Source organism: Moschus berezovskii, chromosome 11, assembly GCF_049115385.1.
Source record: "Moschus berezovskii isolate FMDL1 chromosome 11, NW_MosBer_1.0, whole genome shotgun sequence".
NCBI classification, from domain to species: domain Eukaryota; kingdom Metazoa; phylum Chordata; class Mammalia; order Artiodactyla; family Moschidae; genus Moschus; species Moschus berezovskii.
Window position 1 is genome coordinate 46,682,883 of NC_142470.1, and position 25,330 is coordinate 46,708,212.

The window sequence follows — 25,330 nt, forward strand, 5'->3', positions numbered from 1 at the left end:
ACAGAGGCTACATTCAAAATCTTCTGGTCATTGTTTGCTAACTGCTGGGATGGTCTTAATCAGGGAAGAAACCAGATTTTCTGCTTGGGTTTTGGAAAAGCTCCTAAAATGTCTTTAAATTGATTTAGGAGAAAATGCTTAACAGAAGAAGAATTATTACTGCCCTGGAATAAATTCATTAGAACTGACATATATTGTAACCACAGACCAAGAGTACTACATTTTGGGGACACATTACATCCCAAAGACAACTGAAGTTTCTGAATGCTATCATTATCAGATGATAAAAGCTGTTCAACAAGGACCAGAGCCTCAATGTTCTGGCTAACAACTTACCCTCTTAGAATGTTCTTGGTGTTTGGTATAACCTCTCTACCAGGACCTAGTTTTCTCAAAGAAATTTTCTTCAAGAGGTTTTACGCAATTACTCAAAATTTCTAAGGTAAAAGACCTCCCATCACTTCAGTAGACATTTTCCCTTCCCACAATCCTGACTTGAGCTAAGTGAAGGGAGTCCCTGAATGATGAGGCAATTTAGTTCTAGGTTCCAGAAAAGTCCAAGTTTCCCAGTAGCTCAGATCAAACCAGACCACCCCCCCGCCCTTAGATTTAGGCAGAACTAATACAAATGCCTGAATCAGATCCAGAAGTATCTCATCTCTTACTAAGGTCAGTAAACCTCTTCTAGGGAAGGCAGGCTCCTCAGGTCTCAGTTCAGGCCACATTTGGTCAGACTGTATTTGCATGAGTAAAATGTTTTCTCCCTTTTTAAAAATTCTTACATGATTGATCATGTATAAATTCCTATAATCCTACCCAGGAATAACCCACCATAGCAAAGGTTTCTAAAGTTGATCCCACCCTAGTTTGAGGGGGGATTCAAGTCTCTGAGGATAGGGTCCTTAAGGCCTTTTTTAAAAATGCTCTTATGAGTGCCTCTGTGTGCTGAAGGATAAGGACTTCTGCAGGAGATCAACTGTAAGAGTAACTGAAAGGAAGACAGAGAAATCGCAGCAAGCAGAGGCAGGCAAGATTTGAACTTGAGGATTTAATACTATTGGGGGAATACGATTTTTCTTTTTTAAAACAAGCAGGCCTCTGGGGAGGGATCATGAACACCTCTGCTTCAACATCTCCATCTTCAGCTAGGTTGGTTGCATCAGTGTGCTGATACTTTCTTCTACCTCTGAGAGCTTCTTCAGGACTTGATTGACCTTGACCTCATCAAATTCCAAACACAGAAATTCAGATTCCTGGAAAACATAAAAGGATATTTTAGAAAAGATCCCCAAAACTATCCAAAGCTCTGGATGTGGTATGACCTAGCTCCAAAGACCAGGGCCTCTACCCAGCAAGCCTGACTTAGGACTCAAAACCTAAATGATATTTTACCCACACAATCCCCTAAATGAAACTACCTCTATGAGATATTTCATAAATGCTAAAGAGAGATACAAAATAATTTTTAAAGTAAATACTTAAGTACTGGGTTTACCTGGTGGCTCAGTGGTAAAGAACCTGCCTGTCAATGCAGAATATATGGGTTCGACCCTTGAGTCAGAAAAATCCCCTAGTAGGAAATGGCAACCCACTCCATTTTTGCCTGGAAAATTCCATGGACAGGGAGCCTGGTGGGCTACAGTCCATGGGGTTGCAGAGTTGGACATGACTGAGCAACCAAACAACTTAAGTATTGCTGTTTTATAGATGAAGACTCTGGGACATGGAAAGGTTAACATGTACCACAAAATCAGAAAAAGGCAGAGTGAGATTGTGAACTCCCTGCTCTGGCTGACTCCAAAGTCCATGCAGTCTCCATAGCACCCTGTAATAAAAACAATGGAAAGAGGATTTGGCTTGACTCTCTGTTTGCCTGGGAATTGCACTCTTCGATTTAGTGGTTATATTAGAAATTATAACAAGCTGTGAACAAGTTGCTTGGGAAACATCAACCAGATAACTAAAAGATAACCAGATCTTAAAAACAGCCTTAAACATTTCTGAGGCCTTTCCACTTGCTGCAAGCTAATTCTCCCAAGATTCCCTCAAACATATTCCTTTTAATCACTGTTAGGATCAATCTACCCTAAATTAGGCAGATATTAAAGAAAAGTATGGTAACACTTTGAAGTGTGAAGTGTACAGAAGTTTCATGTACACTGGACAAATTCCAGGTCCGCTTTGACTTCAGAGACAAGGGAAAAGTATGATTCTGAGTGACCATGTAATTTTACGGCAGTATGAATTTTTAGAGACTAGCTACCTTGTGCGACGAGTTGACTCACTGGAAAAGACTCTGATGCTGGGAAAGGTTGGGGGCGGGAGGAGAAGGGGACGACGGAGAATGAGATGGCTGGATGGCATCACCGACTCTGTGGACATGAGTTTGGGTGAACTCCGGGAGTTGGTGATGGACAGGGAGGCCTGGCGTGCTGTGATTCATGGGGTCGCGGAGAGTCGGACACGACTGAGCGACTGAACTGAACTGACCTTGTTTTTTAGGTAAAGAATTGAGGCCTCAGGCATGTTAAATGACATGCCTATTATCCTTTTTGTTTGTTCATGGCATAGCCACCGGGTCAATGTTCTTTTCTTTATATTTTCCTTTCTCAATAAATGGCATTTCCCAACCCTGTCCAAAGTGGCAGGGATCCCTCCTTTCAAAAAGAGGGATTCACTCTGTCATCAGCTAGAAGAACCCTCAGGATTTGATTTTGTAAAAGTGCCTTTGCTGTTGGTGAGCAGCTATTCTGTGTCCATATTGATGGCACTGAACATCCCCCAGGAGAAACAAGTACAGAGAGAAGGAAGAATGAGAGTTTTTCAAAGGGAGGACAAGGAACTTTTCCTCAAACAAAGATTTAAATAGGAAAGGGGTATAGTCTCATATATCAGCCTAGAAACTGCCAGGTTTTCATTTAGTTGAATTTAAAGAACAAAAAAGATGCTCCATGTGTTTGAGCTACAGGCAGGGTTATCTCCTTTTGGAAATAAAAGCAGATGTATGGCAAATTAGGTACTTCACTTGGCTAAATCAAGGACAGGTCTCAGATTTGAAAACCTCTTATTCTTCATTCAGTTTTATGAGAACTTTACTGCTTTTGTTCAGTCTCTAAGTCATGTCTGACTCTTTGTTCAGTTCAGTTCAGTCGCTCAGTCGTGTCCGACTCTCCGCGACCCCATGAATCACAGCACGCCAGGCCTCCCTGTCCATCACCAACTCCCGGAGTTCACTCAAACTCATGTCCACAGAGTCGGTGATGCCATCCAGCCATCTCATTCTCGGTCGTCCCCTTCTCCTCCAGCCCCCAACCTTTCCCAGCATCAGAGTCTTTTCCAGTGAGTCAACTCGTCGCATGAGGTGGCCAAAGTATTGCAGTTGACTCTTTGTAGCCCCACGGATTGCAGCACGCCAGGATCCTCTGTCCTCCACTGTCTCCTGGAGTTTGCTCAAACTCACGTCTATTGAGTCGGTGATTCTATCTAACCATCGCATCCTTAGCCGCTCCCTTCTCTTCCTGCCTTCAATCTTTCCTAGCATCAGGGTCTTCTCCAATGAGTTGCTCTACGCATCAGGTAGCCAAAGTATTGGAGTTTCAGCTACACAATCAGTCCTTCCAATGGATGTTCAAGGTTGATTTCCTATAGGATTGACTGGTTTGATCTTGTTACTGTGCAAAGGACTCTCAAGAGTCTTCTCCAAAACCACAATTCTAAAGCATAAATTTTTGGGTGCCCAGTTTTCTTTATGGTTCAACTCTCACATCTGAACACGACTAATGGTTATAGCTTTGACTATACAGACTTTTGTCAGCAAAGTGATATCTCTGCTTTTTAATATGCTGTCTAGGTTTTGCCATAGCTTTCCTTCCAAGGAGCAAACGTCTTTTAATTTCATGGCCGTAGTCACCATCCACAGTGATTTTAGAGCCCAAGAAAATAAAACCTGTCACTGTTTCTACTTTTTCCCCTTCTATTTGCTATGAAGTGATGGGACCAGATGCTATGATCTTAGTTTTTTGAATGTTGAGTTTCAAGCCAGCCTTTTCACTTTTCTCTTTCATTTTCATCAAGAGGCTCTTTAGTTCCTCTTCACTTTCTGCCATTAGAGGGGTATCATCTGCATATCTGAGGTTGTTGACATTTCTTCCTGCAATCTTGATTTCAGCTTTTCATTCATCCAGCCCAGCATTTCCCATAATGTATTCTGTATAGAAGTTAAATAAGCAGGGTGACAATATATGTCAAGTATGTCAAGGCTTTGACATACTCCTTTCCCAATTTTGAACCAGTCCATTGTCCATGTTAGATCTTTCAGTTCAGTTCAGTCGCTCAGTCGTGACCGACTCTTTGCGACCCCATGAATCACAGCACGCCAGGCCTCCCTGTCCATCACCAACTCCCGGAGTTCACTCAAAATCATGTCCATCGAGTCGGTGATGCCATCCAGCCATCTCATTCTCGGTCGTCCCCTTCTCCTCCAGCCCCCAATCCTTCCCAGCATCAGAGTCTTTTCCAGGGAGTCAACTCGTCGCATGAGGTGGCCAAAGTATTGCAGTTTCAGCTTTAGCATCAGTCCTTCCAATGAACACCCAGGATTGATCTCCTTTAGAATGGACTGGTTGGATCTCCTTGCAGTCCAAGGGACTCTCAAGAGTCTTCTCCAGCACCACAGTTCAAAAGCATCAATTCTTTGGTGCTCAGCTTTCTTTTCTCTTTTCTTTTTTTTTATTGGAGGCAAATTACTTTACATTAATATATTGGTTGATTTTGCCATACATTGACACGAATCCGCCCCAGGTGTACATGTGTTCCCCTTCTTGAACACCGCTCCCAACTCCCTCTTCCCCATATCCTCCCTCCAGGTCATCCCCTTGCACCAGCCCCAAGCATCCTGTATCATACGTCGAACCTGGACTGGTGATTCATTTCACATATGATAATATACATGCTACAATGCCATTCTCCCAAATCATCCCACCCTTGCCCTCTCCCACAGAGTCCCAAAGACTGTTCTATATACCTCTGTCTCTTTTGCTGTCTTGTATACAGGATTAAGGTTACCATCTTTCTAAATTCCATATATATGTGTTAGTATACTGTATTGATGTTTTCCTTTCTGGCTTACTTCACTCTGTATAATAGGCTCCAATTTCATCCACCTCACTAGAACTGATTCAAATGCATTCTTTTTGATGGCTGAAAAATACTCCATTGTGTATATGTACCAAAGCTTTCTTATCCATTCATCTGCAGATGGACATCTAGGTTGCTTCCATGTCCTCGCTATTATAAACAGTGCTGCAATGAACATTTGAGTACATGTGTTTCTTTCAATTCTGGTTTCCTCAGTGTGAATGCCCAGGAGTGTGATTGCTGGATCATATGGCAGTTCTATTTCCAGTTTTTTGAGGAATCTCCACACTGTTCTCCATAGTGGCTGTACCAACAGTGTAAGAGGGTTCCCTTTTCTTCATACCCTCTCCAGCATTTATTGCATGTAGACTTTTGGATAGCAGCCATTCTGACTGGTGTGAAATGGTATCTCATTGTGGTTTTGATTTGCATTTCTCTGATTATGAGGGATGTTGAGCATTTTTTCATGTGTTTGTTAGCCATCTTTATGTCTTCTTTGGAGAAATGTCTGTTTAGTTCTTTGGCCCATTTTTTGATTGGGTCTTTTATTTTTCTGTAATTAAGCTGTAGGAACTGCTTGTATATTTTGGAGATTAATCCTTTATCAGTTGTTTCATTTGCTATTACTTTCTCCCATTCTGAAAATAAACAAATGGGACCTAATTAAAATCAAAAGCTTCTGCACAGCAAAGGAAACTATAGGCGCTCAGCTTTCTTCACAGTCCAACTCTCACATCCATACATGACCACTGGAAAAACCATAGCCTTGACTAGACGGACCTTGTTGGCAAAGTAATGTCTCTGCTTTTTAATATACTATCTAGGTTGGTCATAACTTTCCTTCCTGACTTTAAAACATTTAAAAATATTTGGTCTTTGAAACAATGGTCTAGGAACTAATAATTACCAGAGTCCAACATATATATTTAGGAACTGGCAGAAGAGATGATGTAACCCATGTTTCACCTCAGTGAGATAAAGCCTGCTACAATAATAAATCACCTGGTTTTCCTTTTATATGGAGAGAGCTTATCAAGGACAATGTTCCTAGAGATAGAAAAACCTGAACAAAGTTTAATAAATAGCCAGGATGTTTTCTGACTAAAGATCATTTATTTGTTGTAATTTTCAGTATTCAAATGATCTTTGATTGGACCTCTAAGTATTCAAGAAGCTCAGTTCACTTTTAAGGGAAATCAAATACTAGAGAGAAGAAGCAGGCTAAACAGAGTCCAACGTTAAACAAATATTTCCCATGTACTCTCAAACTTCAACTCTCTCCCCTGGAAACAACGCAGACTAACAGTCTTAAAAAGACACCTATAACAATAAATGACTCTTGAAGAAACAGTTTACTTGAAACTGCATTATCAAGGCCTGGTTTCATCTAGTTATGCTACCAAAATATTTTATCAGTAAATCAGGAACCTTTAAACTGGGGCTTATCAAATGGAGCTTTGTCCAAATTTTCCATTTGGCTGGGGTGCCCTGCAGAAAATACATCTAAAGCACTTGAAAAATATCTTTAGAAATGCAAGTGATGCTTTTCACCAGATGCAAGAAGTAAAAGAGCAATTGGAAACACTTGATTTTTTTCCTCAAAGTCATCCATCTTGATCTGGGCCTAACTAGTCATAATAATGAAAGATGATTAAACTAAATTCCTGTATTAAAGTATCTGAATCAAATGTAGAACCTGCTTCTTAGTAGAGTGTAGATGCATCATCAGATAGAGTCAGAAAATGGTTCAGTTCAATTCAGTCACTCAGTCGTGTCTGACTCTTTGTGACCCCATGGACTGCAGCATCCATCACCAACTCCCAGAGTTTACTCAAACTCAAGTCCATCGAGTCAGTGATGCCATCCAACCATCTCATCCTTTGTCGTCCCCTTCTCCTCCCGCCTTCCATCTTTCCCATCATCAGGGTCTTTTCCAATGAGTCAGTACTTTGCAATAGGTGGCCAAAGTATTGAAGTTTCAGCTTCAGTATCAATCCTTCCAATGGATATTCAGGACTGATTTCTAGGATTGACTGGTTTGATCTCCTTGCAGTCTAAGGGTTAATGGTTAGCAGGTGAATAAACAGGTGCATTATTAAGAATATGTACTCTGATAACGAGTATAGCAATGTATTAAACACAAGGGTTCTATTCCAAATTAGAAAAGAAAGCAAAGGTAACCTATTCAAATATTCTTTCCAAGTACAAAAGCTAAAAAAGTCATAAAATCCTAACAAGAGATCCTTGCGGGGCTACTCTCTCCAAACTAACAACAACCAAAAAAACCAAGCGAGCTTTTAATGACATCTAGAAAAGGACATCTTACTTGTTCCTAAGGAACTCCTTTCCCAGATAACTATTCTTTTTTCAGGAAACTCTTATGTGTCAAGCCTAAATCTTTACTGTTTTAGCTTAAACTTATTTCCCAGCAAGGTCAGAGAATACAACTGATTATTTGTTTATATAATAATTAAAGGCTGTTATTAAGCAAGTGTTTGGTTTCTCCATCTACATACTAAATAACCTTTTTGTTTGTACTATCATTTAAAAGACCTTTTTATCTAGGTCCAGCAGCATATCCTGACGAATTCTTCCGCAAAACAATACTATAGTGACAAAAAGTGACTTATTAAAAACCTGTGTGCTCATTCGCTTCAGTTGTGTCTGACTCCTTGCGACCCTATGGACTGTAGCCCACCAGGCTCCTCTGTTCATGGGATTCTCCAGGCAAGAATACTGGATTGGGCCACCATGCCCTATTAAAAATCTAAGTGGAACCATTCAGAATAAATTCAACATAAGACAAAATAGAAATCTTATAGCCTATATCTTCTATATTATTTCCTGTGCAAAGTTCCACAAAGATCTATCCCAATTTATTGGTCATATTTAACATTATGATACAACTTTGGCAAATTCTAACATGTTCTAAATTTGGACAATGGAGGATGAAAGTAGGAAAGGGTGCCTTAAGATCCCGCTAACCAATACTAATTCAGAAGGCCACATTTGGTGACCAGTTTTCATAAGGCTAGTCCCCAGTTTTTCTTTGGCTGCATTTACTGACACAAAGAGACCCTTAGTTGAGCACAAAGTTTTAGCCATCCCTCTGTTTAGGTTGTCCTTTCCTAAAATGAAATTAATCCTCTCAGCTGCAGCTCTGCAACTCTGAGTCTTCTGGAAAGAGAAAGAACATTTGGCAAAGGTCAAAAGTGGCAATGGCGTCTTGAAGAGGAGTTAAATAATAAATAAGGTAGCCAGGGCTTTGAATACTGCCCACCAGAGAAGTTTAAAACAGCTTCATAGGTAAATCTGTGTTCACCACTCGTTCTTATACTTTCTGCGGCTTTCTCAGAATTATACCAATACTGCTCCCAACTCCTTCAGAAGACCTGGAAATAACTTTTCTGCAGCAAAGAATCCTCCAAGTTACTTCATAAGGAACCACTTATCCAAAATTAAATTTTATAGTTCTCTGAAAACTGTGCTGATTATTCTCCACTTGTCCTTTTGATGTAGGAGATAGATGGGCTCCAGGCTAGACTTTACAACTGGCCTCCTGTTAATATGACACTGGACACAAAGAAGTGGGCTTCTGGCTGGATACTTAACAACTGTTACCATTTCTTGAGACATAAATAGGTGGGCTCCAGTTAAGTAAGTCATTTACAATCAGCCTCCTGTTTGCTCTCCTTAATGTAAATAGCCAGATAAATAGCCAGGGTTTGTTTCTTGTAAATATCTTAAGGTCATAGTCACGTCAAGGACAAAGAGGGGCAAAACCCTGTTTGAGTAAAGGATTAAGGGATCTCTACTTCCCCCTCTTTAGGGACAAGGGAGACACTACACATGAACAGAAAGGCTCCTTGTGAGTCAAAAGTCAAGAGATAAAGCTAGGCCATAATTGGTCTTGCTCCTCCCAGAAGCCTTCACTTTGAGATCCATCTTGGCTGAGGGGTACATGCACAACCCAGGGAAGGATCCCAGGGTAGGTCAGGTGTGGAAAAAGAAACCAGATAATTGGCCTGAAGGAAGACAAAGAACAGAAGAACTGACCTATATAAGTAGCTTAATAACCTCTTTACTGAGCTCTTCCTCACTAAGGGGAACACCCACACCCTTTCTCTCGGGGTGAGAATCTCTGCCTTGTTTCTGTCTTAACTAAAAAAAGGAAGATTTCTCTATATGCTTTCCCACCTGTGCTATGTCTCTAATAATCAACTTTGTACCTACATTTACAGTTTCTGCTTCCGTGATAAACGCATTCTTCACTGGGGGCAAAGATCCAGGGGAAAATAACTTCTAGCCTCTAGCCCTTGCTGGTCTGGTGGCTAGGATTCCTGGTTCTCATCCAGGCTACCCAGGTTCCATTCCTGGGCAGGGAATTAAGATCTGTGTCACTCCACGGCTTGCTACTGCCTCGCCGAGATCACTTTCATACCATTCCCCACCTTTCTCTGCCTTGTTCCAAGTTCTCTAAGATTGTGTCACTCTCTTGTTCTCTGGTTTACAGCTGGGTTTTGTCAAGAGAAGAGAGAGGTCAGGACATTTATTTCCCTACTCCCAACTCCTCCTCCTCCGCTCCTTCCAGTAGTTTCTATGTACTTTCTGGCCTTAGCCACTACTTCAGTGTAGACATTAAGATGATTTTCTCCCAACTGTGAAAGTACATAACCACCAAATACAAACTCCAAAGACGAGCAGGGCAAGGATTAGAAAGGCTGCCCTCTAAGTGATAAATAACAGTATGAACCAGCATCAGTATTTAATTTTTTTCTATTATAATTTGATATTTGGAGAAGGCAATGGCAACCCACTCCAGTACTCTTGCCTGGAAAATCCCATGGACGGAGGAGCCTGGTGGGTTGCAGTCCATGTGGTTGTGAAGAGTCGGACACGACTCAGCGACTTCACCTTCCCTTTTCACTTTCATGCATTGGAGAAGGAAGTGGCAATCCACTCCAGTGTTCCTGCCTGGAGAATCCCAGGGACGGGGGAGCCTGGTGGGCTGCCGTATATGGGGTCGCACAGAGTAGGACATGACTTTATTTTTTTGGGCTCCAAAATCACTGTGGATGCTGATTGCAGCCATGAAATTAAAAGACGCTTACTCCTTGGAAGGAAAGTTATGACCAACCTTGATAGTATATTAAAAAGCAGAGACATTACTTTGTCAACAAAGGTCCATCTAGTCAAGGCTATAGTTTTTCCAGTGGTCATGTATGGATGTGAGAGTTGGACTGTGAAAAAAGCTGATCGCCAAAGAATTGATGCTTTTGCACCGTGGTGCTGGAGAAGACTCTTGAGAGTCCTTTGGCCTGCAAGGAGATCCAACCAGTCCATTCTAAGGGAGATCAATCCTGGGTGTTCATTGGAAGGACTGATGCTAAAGCTGAAACTCCAATACTTTGGCCACCTCATGCGATGAGTTGACTCCCTGGAAAAGACTCTGATGCTGGGAAGGATTGGGGGCGGGAGGAGAAGGGGACAACAGAGAATGAGATGGCTGGATGGCATCACCAACTCGATGGACATGAGTCTGAGTGAACTCTGGGAGTTGGTGATGAACAGGGAGGCCTGGCGTGCTGTGATTCATGGGGTCGCAAAGAGTCGGACACGACTGAGCGACTAAACTGAACTGAACTGACTTAGCAGCAGCAGCAGCAATTTGATATTAAATTTTAACAACAGTAGTAACAACTGTGCAAGGTGACATTTCATTAAGAATCTGCATCAAAGGTCTTGATACCAAACTAAATGCCCTCATCTTTACAACCTGTCCTTATACCCTAAATCTAAAGCAATGGATAGATTAGGCGGTAGCTTAAAACAATACTTTCCAAAAGAACATTTGTGATTTATAATGTTTTTGAATCTTTCAACACAGATTTTTAGCAATACTTCTTATTAATATAACCAATGGTCCTTACTCAGGCCATTTTTAATCCTGAGGAAATCCTCATTTCAAATATAATAGCTGACAAGTCCTATATTTTACTGTGTAAAAAGCATGCTTTAGCAATTTTCCAAAAGGGAAAAACATTATACTATAAATTACAAAGTGAATTATTCTATTGAAGATCAGAAAAGACTAAAATCAGACTCTTTTGGAAGCTAAGACTGAAACTTAATGACAGAGCAACTAAATTAAAATGATTTACCCCAAAACTCAATAGATGTCCCCATGTGCTAAGATCAAATATGACCTAAGATACGGTAGTTTCAGAACCAGAGCAGCTCCTACAGGAAGTATTTATCTACACTGCCTCGGTCTCCTAGAAGAGGAGAGAGTATTCTTAGTGTAGTATAAAAGCATTAACCATCACTGGATAACAATTACTGAGCTTTCTGATGATATTAGGCATTTCAAAGGACTTCTGTGAGGAGGACTTGACAACAGGAGTTTAAAGTGTTTAAAAAATAAAAAGTCTGCACTCTCACAAATTCTTATTACATTAAAAGATAAATTTTATGAGAAAACATGAATTTTTAATCAGTTAACTAGAAACTCAAGAAAGAAAAGAGACATCAAGTATCCAGGGAGTTTCAGATCTACCACTAATGTAAGCTACTGCTAAACAAATCTAAGGCACCTAATTTCAGCTTTTCAAGTAGTGCACATGGGTTTTACATAAAGTGGTACAATTTTTAAATAAAATAACATCAGATCTTCATTATTCAGAAACTGATTATCTGGGTCTCTGCTGCTTGACTTCCTCCTCCTTTTGGGGGCCATCTTTTAAGTATTTCTACAAAATGGGAAAAGGAAGTGAAACTTAAACTGGTTAATATGACCAAATCATAGCAGCTCTGCAGCAGGCTTTTTAGAAATGGATATTAGAGCTATTAGAAGGAACTCTGTGACTTCAGATAACTACTTTGGAAAATAATACTCATAGGGTTGTAATTTAAGCCAGAAAGATCTTCTTATCCCAAATATTTCCCTTCCTTTAGTAACCAGGACTACTGTTCTCAGCTTAATGTCTTTAAAACAGAAATACTCCCAGGAGAGGTAATACAAAAAAGTCACTTACACCTTTCTATCATTTAAATTGAAAGACTTATTTTCCTCCAGGAAGAATGAACCCAAGTAGCCTGCCTTAAAATATATGGTACCTACCATTAAGACGAACTGGGGAAAGTGGGACAAATAGGTAGGGCACAAAACATGAAAGTAGGAAATTACCAGAAGCAAATCCTTCTCCTTATCATATAACCCATATCAGATGCACAGATCCACAGATGAAGGATCTTACCCTAGATGCTAGTCTTACCCTAGATGCATAATCTCCATGCCTTTCTAATCACCTGATCACCAGGAAAACCTAGTGAATTTTTATAGAGGGCATTAGCAAGATAATCACAATGAAAACCAAAGGCTGAATTTATACCCACACACAGACACACACACATACACGTGGGGTGCTTTCATTTTCATCTGCAAGCTCACGGTCTGTGACCAAACAAGGCAATGAGAGTCCAAGAACACTGTCCACTCAAAGCTGTTTGAATTTCTAAGAAGAGAGAAAGTAGGAGTATACCAAGAATAGGACCCTAAAATTCTTTTGGTTGTAGATTTCTTAGCTGGAAAAAAATCTAGACTTATGACCTAGGAGAAAACTGGACTATCCTGCCAATGTGTGGTCAAATGGAGCATGTATTTTGGCCCAGGCAACCTGACTTGTTTCTGAAAGGGAGAAAACTGTTTTGACTTTACAAGAATGAGAGGTTCTTTCATTGGCCAAATTCTGTACTGCTAAACCAAGACTATCATTATTCATTTTCCCCCAAGATTTCTGAGCAATTTGACACTTTTCCGCTCACCATCAGTGTATGTGCTTGTGCTCAGTCACATCCAACTCCTTTATGACTCTATGGACTACAGCCTGCCAGGCTCCTCTGTCCATGGGATTCTTCCAGGCTAGAATACTAGAGTGGGTTTCCATTTCCTCCTCCAAGGGATCTTCCCGACCCAGGGATCAAACCTGCAGCTCCTGCATTGGCAGGCAGATTCTTTACCACTGAGCCACCTTGGGAAGCCTCCATCAGTGTACAGTGAAAGGTAAAGTTACATCAATCTTTATTTTACCACTAAAAACAAAAGAAATCCAAAGACTAACCTCACTTACATGAAGCCTGAAATTCCCAGTTCTTTGATTCAACCCACTGCCAACTGACACCTACATCTGACCCTCAATTTGGACTCTTTCAAACCTGATTAGTGTACATTTACAGATTAGACTGGGAACTAATTCAGTTCAGTTCAGTCACTCAGTTGTGTCCGACTCTCCGCGACCCCATGAATCACAGCATGCCAGGCCTCCCTGTCCATCACCAACTCCCGGAGTTCACTCAAAATCATGTCCATCGAGTCGGTGATGCCATCCAGCCATCTCATTCTCTGTCGTCCCCTTCTCCTCCCGCCCTCAACCTTTCCCAGCATCAGAGTCTTCTCCAATGAGTCAACTCATCACATAAGGTGGCCAAAGTATTGCAGTTTCAGCCTTAGCATCAGTCCTTCCAATGAACACCCAGGATTGATCTCCTTTAGAATGGACTGGTTGGATCTCCTTGCAGTCCAAGGGACTCTCAAGAGTCTTCTCCAGCACCACAGTTCAAAAGCATCAATTCTTCGGCGATCAGCTTTCTTCACATTCCAACTCTCACATCCATACATGACCACGGGAAAAACCATAGCCTTGACTAGACGGACCTTGGTTGGCAAAGCAATGTCTCTGCTTTTCAATATACTATCAAGGTTGGTCATAACTTTCCTTCCAAGGAGTAAGCGTCTTTTAATTTCATGGCTGCAATCAGCATCCGCAGTGATTTTGGAGCCCAAAAAGTAAAGTCTGACACTGTTTTCACTGTTTTTCCATCTATTTCCCATGAAGTGATGGGACCAGATGCCATGATCTTTGTTTTCTGAATGTTGAGCTTCAAGCCAACCTCTTCACTCTCCTCTTTCACTTTCATCCAGAGGCTTTTGAGTTCCTCTTCACTTTCTGCCATAAGGGTAGTGTCATCTGCATATCTGAGGTTATTGATATTTCTCCCAGCAATCTTGATTCCAGCTTGTGCTTCTTCCAGCCCAGCGTTCCTCATGATGTACTCTGTGTATAAGTTAAATAAGCAAGGTGACAATATACAGCCTTGACGTACTCCTTTTCCTATTTGGAACCAGTGTGTTGTTCCATGTCCAGTTCTAACTGTTGCTTCCGAACCTGCATACAGGTTTCTCAAGAGACAGGTCAGGTGGTCTGGTATTCCCATCTCTTTCAGAATTTTCCACAGTTTATTGTGATCCAATTAGACAGACCCAATTTTGTACTGATCTACATAAACACTCAACAACACTTAGTATTTCAGAAACACCCAACAAAAGAAAATCAATTTGCTGTATGACTCAGGGAACTCAAAAGAGGGCTCTGTAATAACCTAGAGGGGTGAGGATGGGTGGGAGGTGGGAAGGAAATTCAAGAGGGAGGGAACATATGTACACCTATGGTTGATTCAGGCTGATGTATGACAGAAATCAAACGAATATTGTAAACAAATCATAATATTAAAAATCAATGGAACCAAGTTATATAAACACTAAAAGCTCAATACAATGAGATTATTGGCTGATTTCTACAAAACACTGTGCTCTACTTCATTTTATAACTTCATTTTCAGCAGGATTTAATACTTAGCTGTTAAGATTTTCTGTATTTTGAAATACTGTGGCTGAAATATATTTTGGTAAAAAACTATTATTAGGTGCTCTTGTTTGATCTTCAGGAAATAATACAGTTTTGGCTAAGTAGAACTAGTTCTCATGTGACAATGGACAAAGGACCAGGATCAACTGTGAAACAGCTGAAAAGGCAAATCACACTGAGGGAAGGAGAAATTTCATGTAAATCTTAGAGAAACCAAATGACAAAACTCTTTAGCACACGAGAAACAGAGTGTTGTTAATTTTACTTTGAAGTTCAAATTGGGGCCTCTCATCATTTCTGATGAGGTACCTTCCAGAGCAAACGCATTTGCAAACAATTTTGACAAACAAACTAAAATATATTTACATGAAAGGAATAGAGAAGATTTAAAAAAACATCTCATCAAGAGTAGTTTGTTTAGGCAATACCATTAATTAGGCAGGAACCAAGTATGCAATGGTGCTTGCTTTCTTTTTTTTTTTCTCTGTGTGACCCCATAGACGGCAGCCCAGCAGGCTCCCCCGTCCCTGGGATTTTCCAGGCAAGAACACTGGAGTGGGTTGCCATTTCCTTCTCCATGGTGCTTGCTTTCTAAGGGGCTCTTGATAACTTAGAGATTATGATGCGAGAAACACCTTAACATAGCCAATAAAAAGACAAGAGTGAAGCAATGAATGACAAACTCCTTGGCAGGAGGAAGACAACTAGAGGATATCCAATTAGAGCCCAGTTCCATTGCTCTGCCGACAGCACCACATATTCCCAGCTTCCTCAGGGTGGTTTAAGTCATTCATGACAGCATGATTAAGCAGAAATAGGCATAGTTAGAACGCAGCATTTCCCTTCCATTTAGAGGAAGCAAGTGAAGCTATGCAAGGAGGGCAAAGGATGAAATGATGAAGAATAAGGGGACTTTTGAATTCAGAAAACACTGATTTGGGGAGAAAGAGTTTGGGATGCGGTTTCTTTTTTCCCTGGCAAGGCTGTGGAGAGTGGGGACTAATTTTGTTGGGCTTCCAACCTACTCCAAATACAGTAACATTCTGAGGCACTGTAGGCTGGAACCATCATTCTAACTTTTGAATATGTGAGGACACAATTCACTCCATAATAATCCCCAATGCTTGGAGCGCACTGTGTTATCAGGCGTCACCTAAGTGTTTGCAGTTATGATGATGATGATAAGCTCATACGAGTCTAGGCTTGCTATTCATACTTTACAGAAAAGAATTTCTAATAGTCCAGAAACAAGAAAGACGCATGCAAACACACAAAAGCTATCTTCTGATTGCTCAGGTCTGCCAGCCCAGTGTGGCAGAAGCCATATCTGGCCTCATCCTTACTGAACTTGATTTTGAAATGTCATTTAATCAATAAGGGCTGCCAGGATGAGGTCTGGAAAATGGCACCAAAGAAATCTTTCCTAATCCTCACTCCCAGTCCCTATTTAGTACTTTGCTGCCATTCTGTGTCCCAAAGTCCAGCCCTGAAGACTGACTTGGAATCTGACACAACATTCTGTCAGAGAATATGAGGATGCGGGAAGAAGCCAGGCCTTGCGGTCACTGAATGAAGTTAGTCACTAGCCTCTCTAGCTCAGAGAGTTTACTGTGAACTTCTGGAGCTATCAGAAAGACAGAAGACTGCATCTTTATTGTCGAGGTTGAATCCTGGCATCTCTTAGGTTGCTGGGGCTTTCTCCATATGGAATAATCACCCCTCCCATCACCATTGTGTTTACAGTTTAGAAAGCCGTTTCCCACGCACAACCTACCTCATCTGACCCTTAGAAATGCCCTGTTACTAGGAAGAAGCCAAGCCAGAGGAAAGGTACTTTGAACTAGAAGGGACAGACCTTTGTCCATCTAATCTCAAATCAGATCTTTTCAGCTATATTTGGAAGAGGATTTCATCAGATAATGCAATGGATTTTATGGGTTTTGATATACTTCTGATCCAATTCATGGAGGAAAAGAAAGTAAGGCCTCATTTACTTATTACTGCCCACAGTTTTCGGAGAAGGCAATGGCACCCCACTCCAGTACTCTTGCCTGGAAAATCCCATGGATGGAGGAGCCTGGTAGAGTGCAGTCCATAGGGTCACTGAGGGTCGGACACGACTGAGCGACTTCACTTTCACTTTTCACTTTCATGCATTGGAGAAGGAAATGGCAACCCACTCCAATGTTCTTGCCTGGAGAATCCCAGGGACAGGGGAGCCTGGTGGGCTGCCGTCTGTGGGGTCGCACAGAGTCAGACACGACTGAAGCGACTTAGCAGCAGCAGCAGCAGTCCACAGTTTTAGAAACTAGGATTATAAATTCAGTCCTTTGCGAAAGAACAGGCAGTCAGGTCCTAACTGGTGAAGAAAATGAATTTCTTTGTCACCATTCACTCAGAAGATTTTGGAAGTAGTGGAAGGAATAGAAAAGCTTGAGAGGGGTTCGAGGATCATCTCTGAACCCTGGGGGAAAATGAAATATCTAAAAAAATGAAATGCCTCAATTAAAAAGAAGTCAGCCTGGAAGGCAGAAGTAGGAGAGATTGTGGGAAAAGTATGACAAATCTGAAGACATAAGCAAATGCAAGAAATGTCATTAGAAATGACACTAAGGATAATATTAATAGCAGTGATAACTAACAATAGCTAACATTTGTCAAAGACATGCAAAATGCCAGGTATGACACTAAGTGCTTTACATGTATTATTTCACATTGGTGAGAATTTACCCCATTTTACAGATAAGGAAAGATGAACAACTTGTTTAAGACCACACAGGTAATAAGTGGTAGAACCAGTTTTTAAAAAACCCAAGTCTGGCTTCAGAGTCCAAGCACTTAACCACTTCATGATCCTGACTCACATTCATATATAATAACATATAAACTAAGTACCCACATGTGAAAGTTAGTCTATGACTAACTTTAACAAAGATGCAAAAGGAAGCTGACTGTTGACAGTATGATAACCCAAGGTTAATATGCAGAGATGCACTATAGAGACTAAGTTCTTACTCTGGGGCAAGACAGCCTTTTATTTCCTCTCCCTTTCTGTGTGTGTGAGGCTGTGAGGGGAGGCAGAGAGGATTTAGTTATATATATAGCTACTTGTCCCCATCACCAGGTGTTGGAAGCAACATTTATTTTTGCTGTTCTACTGACTGATATGTGGAGCTCCCTGAGACTCCTCCCAGATTACAATCAGTTGAACCAAAATACTTGCTTAAATCTGGGGTTCTTTCCATCTACAATTAGAAGGAATTTCCAATTCTGCCTTGTTATCTAACCCATGAAATACCAAATCATTCATCTTGAAAAAAATCACATCAGCATTTATAGGCACTTTTAGAATACACAAAGATAAATACAATCATTTTGCAATACATAAAAATATCAAATCATTATGTTGTACATCTGAAACTGATACAGTGTTATATGGCAGTTATAATCCCATTTTTTCTAAAAAGGAAAGAGAATGAAAAAGTATTGGAAAAAAGAAAAATGTGTTAAATCATGAATTTAAACTTTTAACATCCTTCATATTTTGTTGTTCAGTCACTAAGTTGTGTCTGACTCTGCAACTGCATGAACCGCAGCACGGCAGGCTTCCCCTGTCCTAACTATTTCTCGGAGTTTGCTTAAACTCATGTCCGTTGAGTCAGTGATGCATCCAACTGCCTCATCCTCTGCCACCCGCTTCGCTTCCTCCCCTCAATCTTTCTTAGGGTCAGGGTCCCCTTCAGTGAGTTGACCCTTGGGAGTCCCTTGGACAACAAGGAGATCAAACCAATCAATCCTAAAGGAAATCAACTCTGAATATTCATTGGAAGGACTGATGCTAAAGATGAAGCTCTAATACTTTGAAAGTGAAAGTTGCTCAGTCATGTCTGACTCTTTGTGACCCCATGGACTATACAGTCCATGGAATTCTCCAGACCAGAATACCGGAGTGGGTAGCCTTCTTCCCAACCCAGGAATCAAACCAGGGTCTCCTGCATTATAGGTGGATTCTTTACCAACTGAGCTATCAGGAAAGCCCCCATACTTTGGCCACCTTCATATTTGTTCCACATCTATTCTCTGGCCAAGGCAAGGGTAAACAGGATTGGGTGGAGTGAAGAAAATCAGTAACCTTGATAATGCCCAAAATAGCATAATTCACTCATACATAATCAAGGTTTGACTGACAACCACCTAAAACAGAGACAGTATATGTGACATATATACTGTTAAAAAAGAAAATTAACAAACAGTAGTAAAAGCAACTTTTATTCTACTTGTAGTTTGTTTCATTAAAAAGAACACATTTACCACTCTGTCCAAGATTATGTCAGTAAGTCAGAAATATGAACTATCTAAGAGGGGCCAAAGAAATGAGACAAAAATATTAGAGAAAACAACTAACTATTTCGAAGAAAAGAGAGATGTCCCCAAAGGAAAAACATCTTGACAGTATGACTTATGTTTCCTCTTTGAAATAACAGTCTATGTTTATCTCCTCAACTTGCTTCGGCAAGTTCTTTGCCAACGAAGGAAGCATGAATGGTCCCCATCTCCTGGCCTAAGTTCTGTTTTGCAGGTTTCTAAAGAATTTTAGCCACATTTATAGAACATAAGGCATTTAAAATTTTTCATTACATAATTTCAAGTATATAAAAAACATGATAAAAATACGACTCTCCTACACGCTTTCCCCAGATTTACCATTTATTCAATTATTTATACTTTGCCACATTTGCTTTGTCATTCTCTCTCTCTCACAAACCACTGGAGAGTAAGTAGGGGATGGTCAGGGCCTTTTATCTGTAAAAGTTTTAGTATATATTTCCTAAAGACAAGACATTTTCATATATATAGTCATGGTTATATAATACTGATAAACACTATTTAACCCATTTTATATTCAAATTTTATCAAATACCTCATAATGTCCTCTATGAAGTTTTTTTTTTTCCTGTTTCCAAATCAAACCCACAGTCACACATTGATTGCATTTAAATGTCATGCATTTTTAGTCTCCTTTAACCTAGAACAGTTTTTCAGTCAACCCTTCCTGTGTTTCTTGATCTCAATATTTTTGAAGGATATAAGCTAGTTATTTCATAGAATGTCAATTTGGGTTTGTCCGATTTCCTCATCTTTCTTCACGATGAGATTCTGTGTATGTGCAAATACATATCTATTTCCTAGTTATCTCCTGATGCTGCTGCTAAGTCACTTCAGTCGTGTCCGACTCTGTGCGACCCCATAGACGGCAGCCTACCAGGCTCCCTGTCCCTGAGATTCTCCAGGCAAGAACACTGAAGTGGGTTGCCATTTCCTTCTCCAATGGATGAAAGTGAAAAGTGAAAGTGAAGTCGCTCAGTCATGTCCGATCATAGCGATCCCATGGACTGCAGCCTACCAGGCTCCTCCATCCATGGGATTTTCCAGGCAAGAGTACTGGAGTGGCTTGCCATTGCCTTCTCCGCCTAGTTATCTCCAGTGATTAGTGAATGTGGGTTCTGAAGTTATAGAAACCTAAATTCAAACCTAAATTCAAACTTCACCACTTCCTAGCTATGTGGCTGGCTAAGTTTTAAATTCCTAAACTGTAAAATGATGATTGCTAACAGATTTAATGGACCAGGATGCTGTGAAGGTTGAATGAGATAATGCATCCAAAGCAAAGTAACACAGTTTGGAGTGGGGTAAACTGAATCTTACACTTCTGATTTTACCACAGTATCTCATACCCCAGGAACATTAAAATAATATTGGTTGATTAAGCAGCATCTCTATCAACTCCAGGTTACAGCTGCCAAAAATGTAAACTTGTTCAGGAGACTGCTAGTGAATATTATCAGAGAAGGCAATGGTAACCTACTCCAGTGCTCTTGCCTGGAAAATCCCATGGACGGAGGAGCATGGTAGGCTGAGTCCCTGGAGTCGCGAAGAGTCAGACACAACTGACCGACTTTACTTTCACTTTTCACTTTCATGCACTGGAGAAGGAAATGGCAACCCACTCCAGTGTTCGTGCCTGGAGAATCCCAGGGACGGGGGAGCCTGGTGGGCTGCTGTCTATGGGGTAGCACAGAGTCGGACACTGAAGCGACTTAACAGCAGCAGCAGCAGTGAATACTGTGACTAAAAGCAGTGTCAGGAGCTCAGGTGCAAGTCTATCCCTTCCTGTCAATTTGTCTCTGTCAATTCTAAGAAAACACAGAATACCCAAATCAAGCAATTTTCTTATAGTCAAATTGAGAGATAATTTTAATATTCAACAATAACACTGAAAATCAGGAAGTCCACAGTTAAGATGCCATTCTTACTTCATTTCCATAATTCCCTTGCCCAGAGCAAGATGGTAAGTGAGCTTGAGTACAGAGTATTTCCAATCTATTGGTTCATCATGATGATCTCATCCTCCCCACTTTCTCTTAGAATACAATAAAATTATTCTATTTATGTTAAATGACTCCTCTATGTCAGAGAGTAAATCCAAACGAAACAAACAAAAAGGAGTATAGTAGCTGAACCAATTCTTCAAAGTATTGAAGATACAGATATACAAATCCACTTTTGAGATTTGGAATCGAATTTAAATGTTATTTTTCTAGGTTACTATCTCAAATATATCACCATTTTTATGTTTTCCCCTCAATTAGAACTTCAGATGCAAGTTAAATGATCCCTAGGGAAAAAATAAAATGAAGCAAACAAGAAAATTCCTGTGTCCTACATTTCAAACTGTGAGAAGGGGCTTCCAGCGAAGCAAAAAGAAAATTATGGTCTCATCACCATGCTGAAATGAGGACTTACATCTGTAGTCTGAAACAAGAGAAAATTTTTATGTGAAGCCTTTATCTTCATCAGTGAAGAGTAAAAATACTATAGAATGAAAACAGAACTTCCAATAATTCTGTCATTTATTGGACAAAGACCTTAAGTCTGAGTCTGCCTTCAAGAAATACTCAGATTAATGTGAACTGTTTTAGAAATGGGAATTCTCAACTGGAGGTTAAGTCTAAATGTAAGACAATGATGATGCTATATACCCTGAAGGTCACTATTAATCTATGTTCTTTAGGACATAATGGCTCATAATTGGACATTTCCAGAAAGTAATAAATACTTTTGTAAACATCTTTAGGGAGAAAAGCACTTCTCAGCCACTCGGCTGCATCACCCATTAAGATCCTACTCAGTATTATGTTTAGAAGTTCAGTATATTTAAGATATTTTGAAGGTTAGGGTCAGAAAGGAGTATGTAAATACATGTAAACTCTGCTATTTCATACTCTGCTTCCGTCTCCCCCTATAGGAATATCAAGAAATGAGACCTCTCCATGATTACACATGAAACCCAAAGCAATATTATGAATATTATGAAGGGAAAAAAATCACTGGTTTGAGAGTTAGACAATTTGCATTTAGACATGGCTCCACTATTAAAAGCTGGGTAACCCTGGGAAAGTCATCTAATTTTCCCAAGCTTAGGTTTCCAAATCTAGAAAATGGAAAAATAATAGCTATCTTATAGGACTCTTATAAAGACTAAATTAGATAGCACATATGCAAGCACCCAGCACCGTCTAGTGTGAAACAGGCCCTCAGTAAATGTTAGTTTCAGACTTCTCTGGTGGTTCAGCAGTTAAGAATCTGCCTGCCAACGCAGGAATACGGATTCAATCCAAGAGGATTCCACATAACAAGGGGCAACCGAGTCCATGAACCACGACTGCTGAAGACTGTGCACCTGAAGCTCTTGCTTTACAAGAGAAGGCATCACAATGAAAAGCCTGAGCACAGCATCTAGAGAGTAGACCTTGCTTGCCTAAACTAGAGAAAAGCCTGCACACAGCAATAAAGACCCAGAGAAGCCAAAAAAAAATTTAAATAAATTAAAAATTTAAAAACTGTAAACAAACAAAAAATGTTAGTGTTTCTTTCTATTGTGTTACACACATCCTGCCCTCTGACACTTTTCAAAGGAGTTCTGCTGAACACTTTAGCTACAGCCCTGTTTCTTCAGAACAGACACTTCGCTCTCAATAGTGACAAACAGTCATGTGAAAGACTGCTAGGACCTAACATTGTCCTGGAGAAACAAAAAAGTTCTCACAGTGGGGAACAGCACCAATGGCTTCAGGCTATGACAAGCCCCAAACAGTAAATCAACTTCTGCATGTTTTTACAGTGTTACTTAACATCCAGAGAGCCTTGTGCTCTTTCAACAGTTTTTTCTCCCTGCAAGGATCAGGCACATGATTTGTTCTCTTTTTCCTTCTTAATAGAGGTCTTTATTCAACATGACCACCCAATGGATTCAAATATTAGGAATTAGCAAAAGCCAAGCTCAACCATGAAGAAACTGGCAAAGCCTCAGGACTAAACAGTAAGCCCTTCTTAATTTTTCAGAATCTCAACTTTTATGCTTTCTGTTTTTGGAAATAGCAGACTTGCTGATGCACTGGTTCAAACCTATCTGTGTATTTCCCTCGCCTGCATTATCACAAAACTCTTACCATGTAGAAGACTTCCTGGTAAAGTTCAGAATCTTAAACTCTGCTTGTAATCCAATAAAGCAACACTTCCTAGCCTCTCCCATTTTGTGGCAATAAACAGACCTTAATGCAGGACACTTCTGAACTAAAGGGACTCGAAAGTATTGATGGCCCCAAAGGGCCAAATACAAGCAGCACTTAGGAAAAAAGTATACAAATATAAACCTATTTGAAATGGCAAACCACTCCAGTATTCTTGCCTGGAAAATTCCATGGACAGAGGAGCCTGGTGGGCTGCAGTCCATGGGGTTGCCAAGTGTCAGACATGAAAGTGTGTGCGCGTGCGCACACACACACACTTTTATCACATAAAATTCTTTAACTCCAAGCTGCTCTAGGTCAGTGTCCACACTCCTTCATAAGGCTGACCACCCATGTAAGACCTAAAGAATACAGTCAGTGTCAGAAAAACAACCAGCATTTGATGCGGGGCAGCAGGTTCTCAATGTAAAGATCATAAAACACTAAGTGAGTTGACTCACTGGAAAAGACTCTGATGCTGGGAAAGGTTGGGGGCGGGAGGAGAAGGGGACGACAGAGAATGAGATGGCTGGATGGCATCACCGACTCTGTGGACATGAGTTTGAGTGTACTCCGGGAGTTGGTGATGGACAGGGAGGCCTGGCGTGCTGTGATTCATGGGGTCGCGGAGAGTCGGACACGACTGAGCGACTGAACTGAACTGAAGTGAATCAGACATCAGATACTTATTAACTGTCTCATATCTGCTACGTATAGTTCTAAACAGAGGAGTCAATGGTAAGCCAGACGGAGCCTCTGCCCTTGAAGAGCTAACATTCTAATGGGAAAAAAGGCAATAAATTAAAACAATTTAAAAGGCAATTTCACCAGATCATGTAGGTCAATGTTTTTGATGTATAATAGACACGTAGATCAAGACTTGACATTCAGAATTCCCTGGAAGCCCAGTGGTTAGGACTCCATACTTTCACTTCAGAGGGTCCCAGTTCAATCCCAGGTTGGGGAATTAAGATCCCCCAAGCCATGCGATGCAGGGGGAAAAAAAACACTCTTGACATTCTGAGAAAACTTCCAGCCACTTTCCAGGTAGTTTACTCAAGGAAGAAAGAAGACTGAATAAATTATAAGATGCTGATGCTGTACTAAACAACAGACTGGTTCCAAATAGGAAAAGGAGTACGTCAAGGCTGTATATTGTCACCTTGCTTATTTAACTTATATGCAGAGTACATCATGAGGAATGCTGGGCTGGAAGAAGCACAAGCTGGAATCAAGATTGATGGGAGAAATACCAATAACCTTAGATATGCAGATGACACTACCCTTATGGCAGAAAGTGAAGAGGAACTCAAAAGCCTCTTGATGAAAGTGAAAGAGGAGAGTGAAAATGTTGGCTTGAAGCTCAACATTCAGAAAACAAAGATCATGGCATCTGGTCCCATCACTTCATGGGAAATAGATGGAAAAACAGTGGAAACAGTGTCAGACTTTATTTTTGGGGGCTCCAAAATCACTGCAGATGCTGATTGCAGCCATGAAATTTAAAGACGCTTACTCCTTGGAAGGAAGGTTATGACCAACCTTGATAGTATATTGAAAAGCAGAGACATTACTTTGCCAACCAAGGTCCGTCTAGTCAAGGCTATGGTTTTTCCCGTGGTCATGTATGGATGTGAGAGTTGGACTGTGAAGAAAGCTGATCGCCGAAGAACTGATGCTTTTGAACTGTGGTGTTGGAGAAGACTCTTGAGAGTCCCTTATACTGCAAGGAGATCCAACCAGTCCATTCTAATGGAGATCAATCCTGGGTTTTCATTGGAAGGACTGATGCTAAAGCTGCAACTCCAATACTCTGGCCACCTCATGCGACGAGTTGACTCACTGGAAAAGATCTTGATGCTGGGAAAGGTTGAGGGCGGGAGGAGAAGGGGACAACAGAGAATGAGATGGCTGGATGGC

At 40.7% G+C, this 25,330-nt stretch overlaps 1 protein-coding gene across 3 annotated transcripts in view; it reads right to left on the minus strand.

The window, feature by feature from the left end:
- Positions 1–1,033: 1,033 nt before the first annotated feature.
- COMMD1 (copper metabolism domain containing 1) overlaps positions 1,034–25,330 on the minus strand; it is a 155,828-nt gene continuing 131,531 nt past the window's right edge. For all 3 annotated transcript variants that reach the window (XR_016038577.1, XR_016038578.1, XM_055400294.2), the window contains one exon: positions 1,034–1,253. Coding sequence is in view for 1 of the 3 variants with exons in the window: in XM_055400294.2 (XP_055256269.2) it covers positions 1,146–1,253 (108 nt within the window). In the remaining 2 variants the exon portion in view is untranslated. The remainder of the gene's footprint in view (positions 1,254–25,330) is intronic.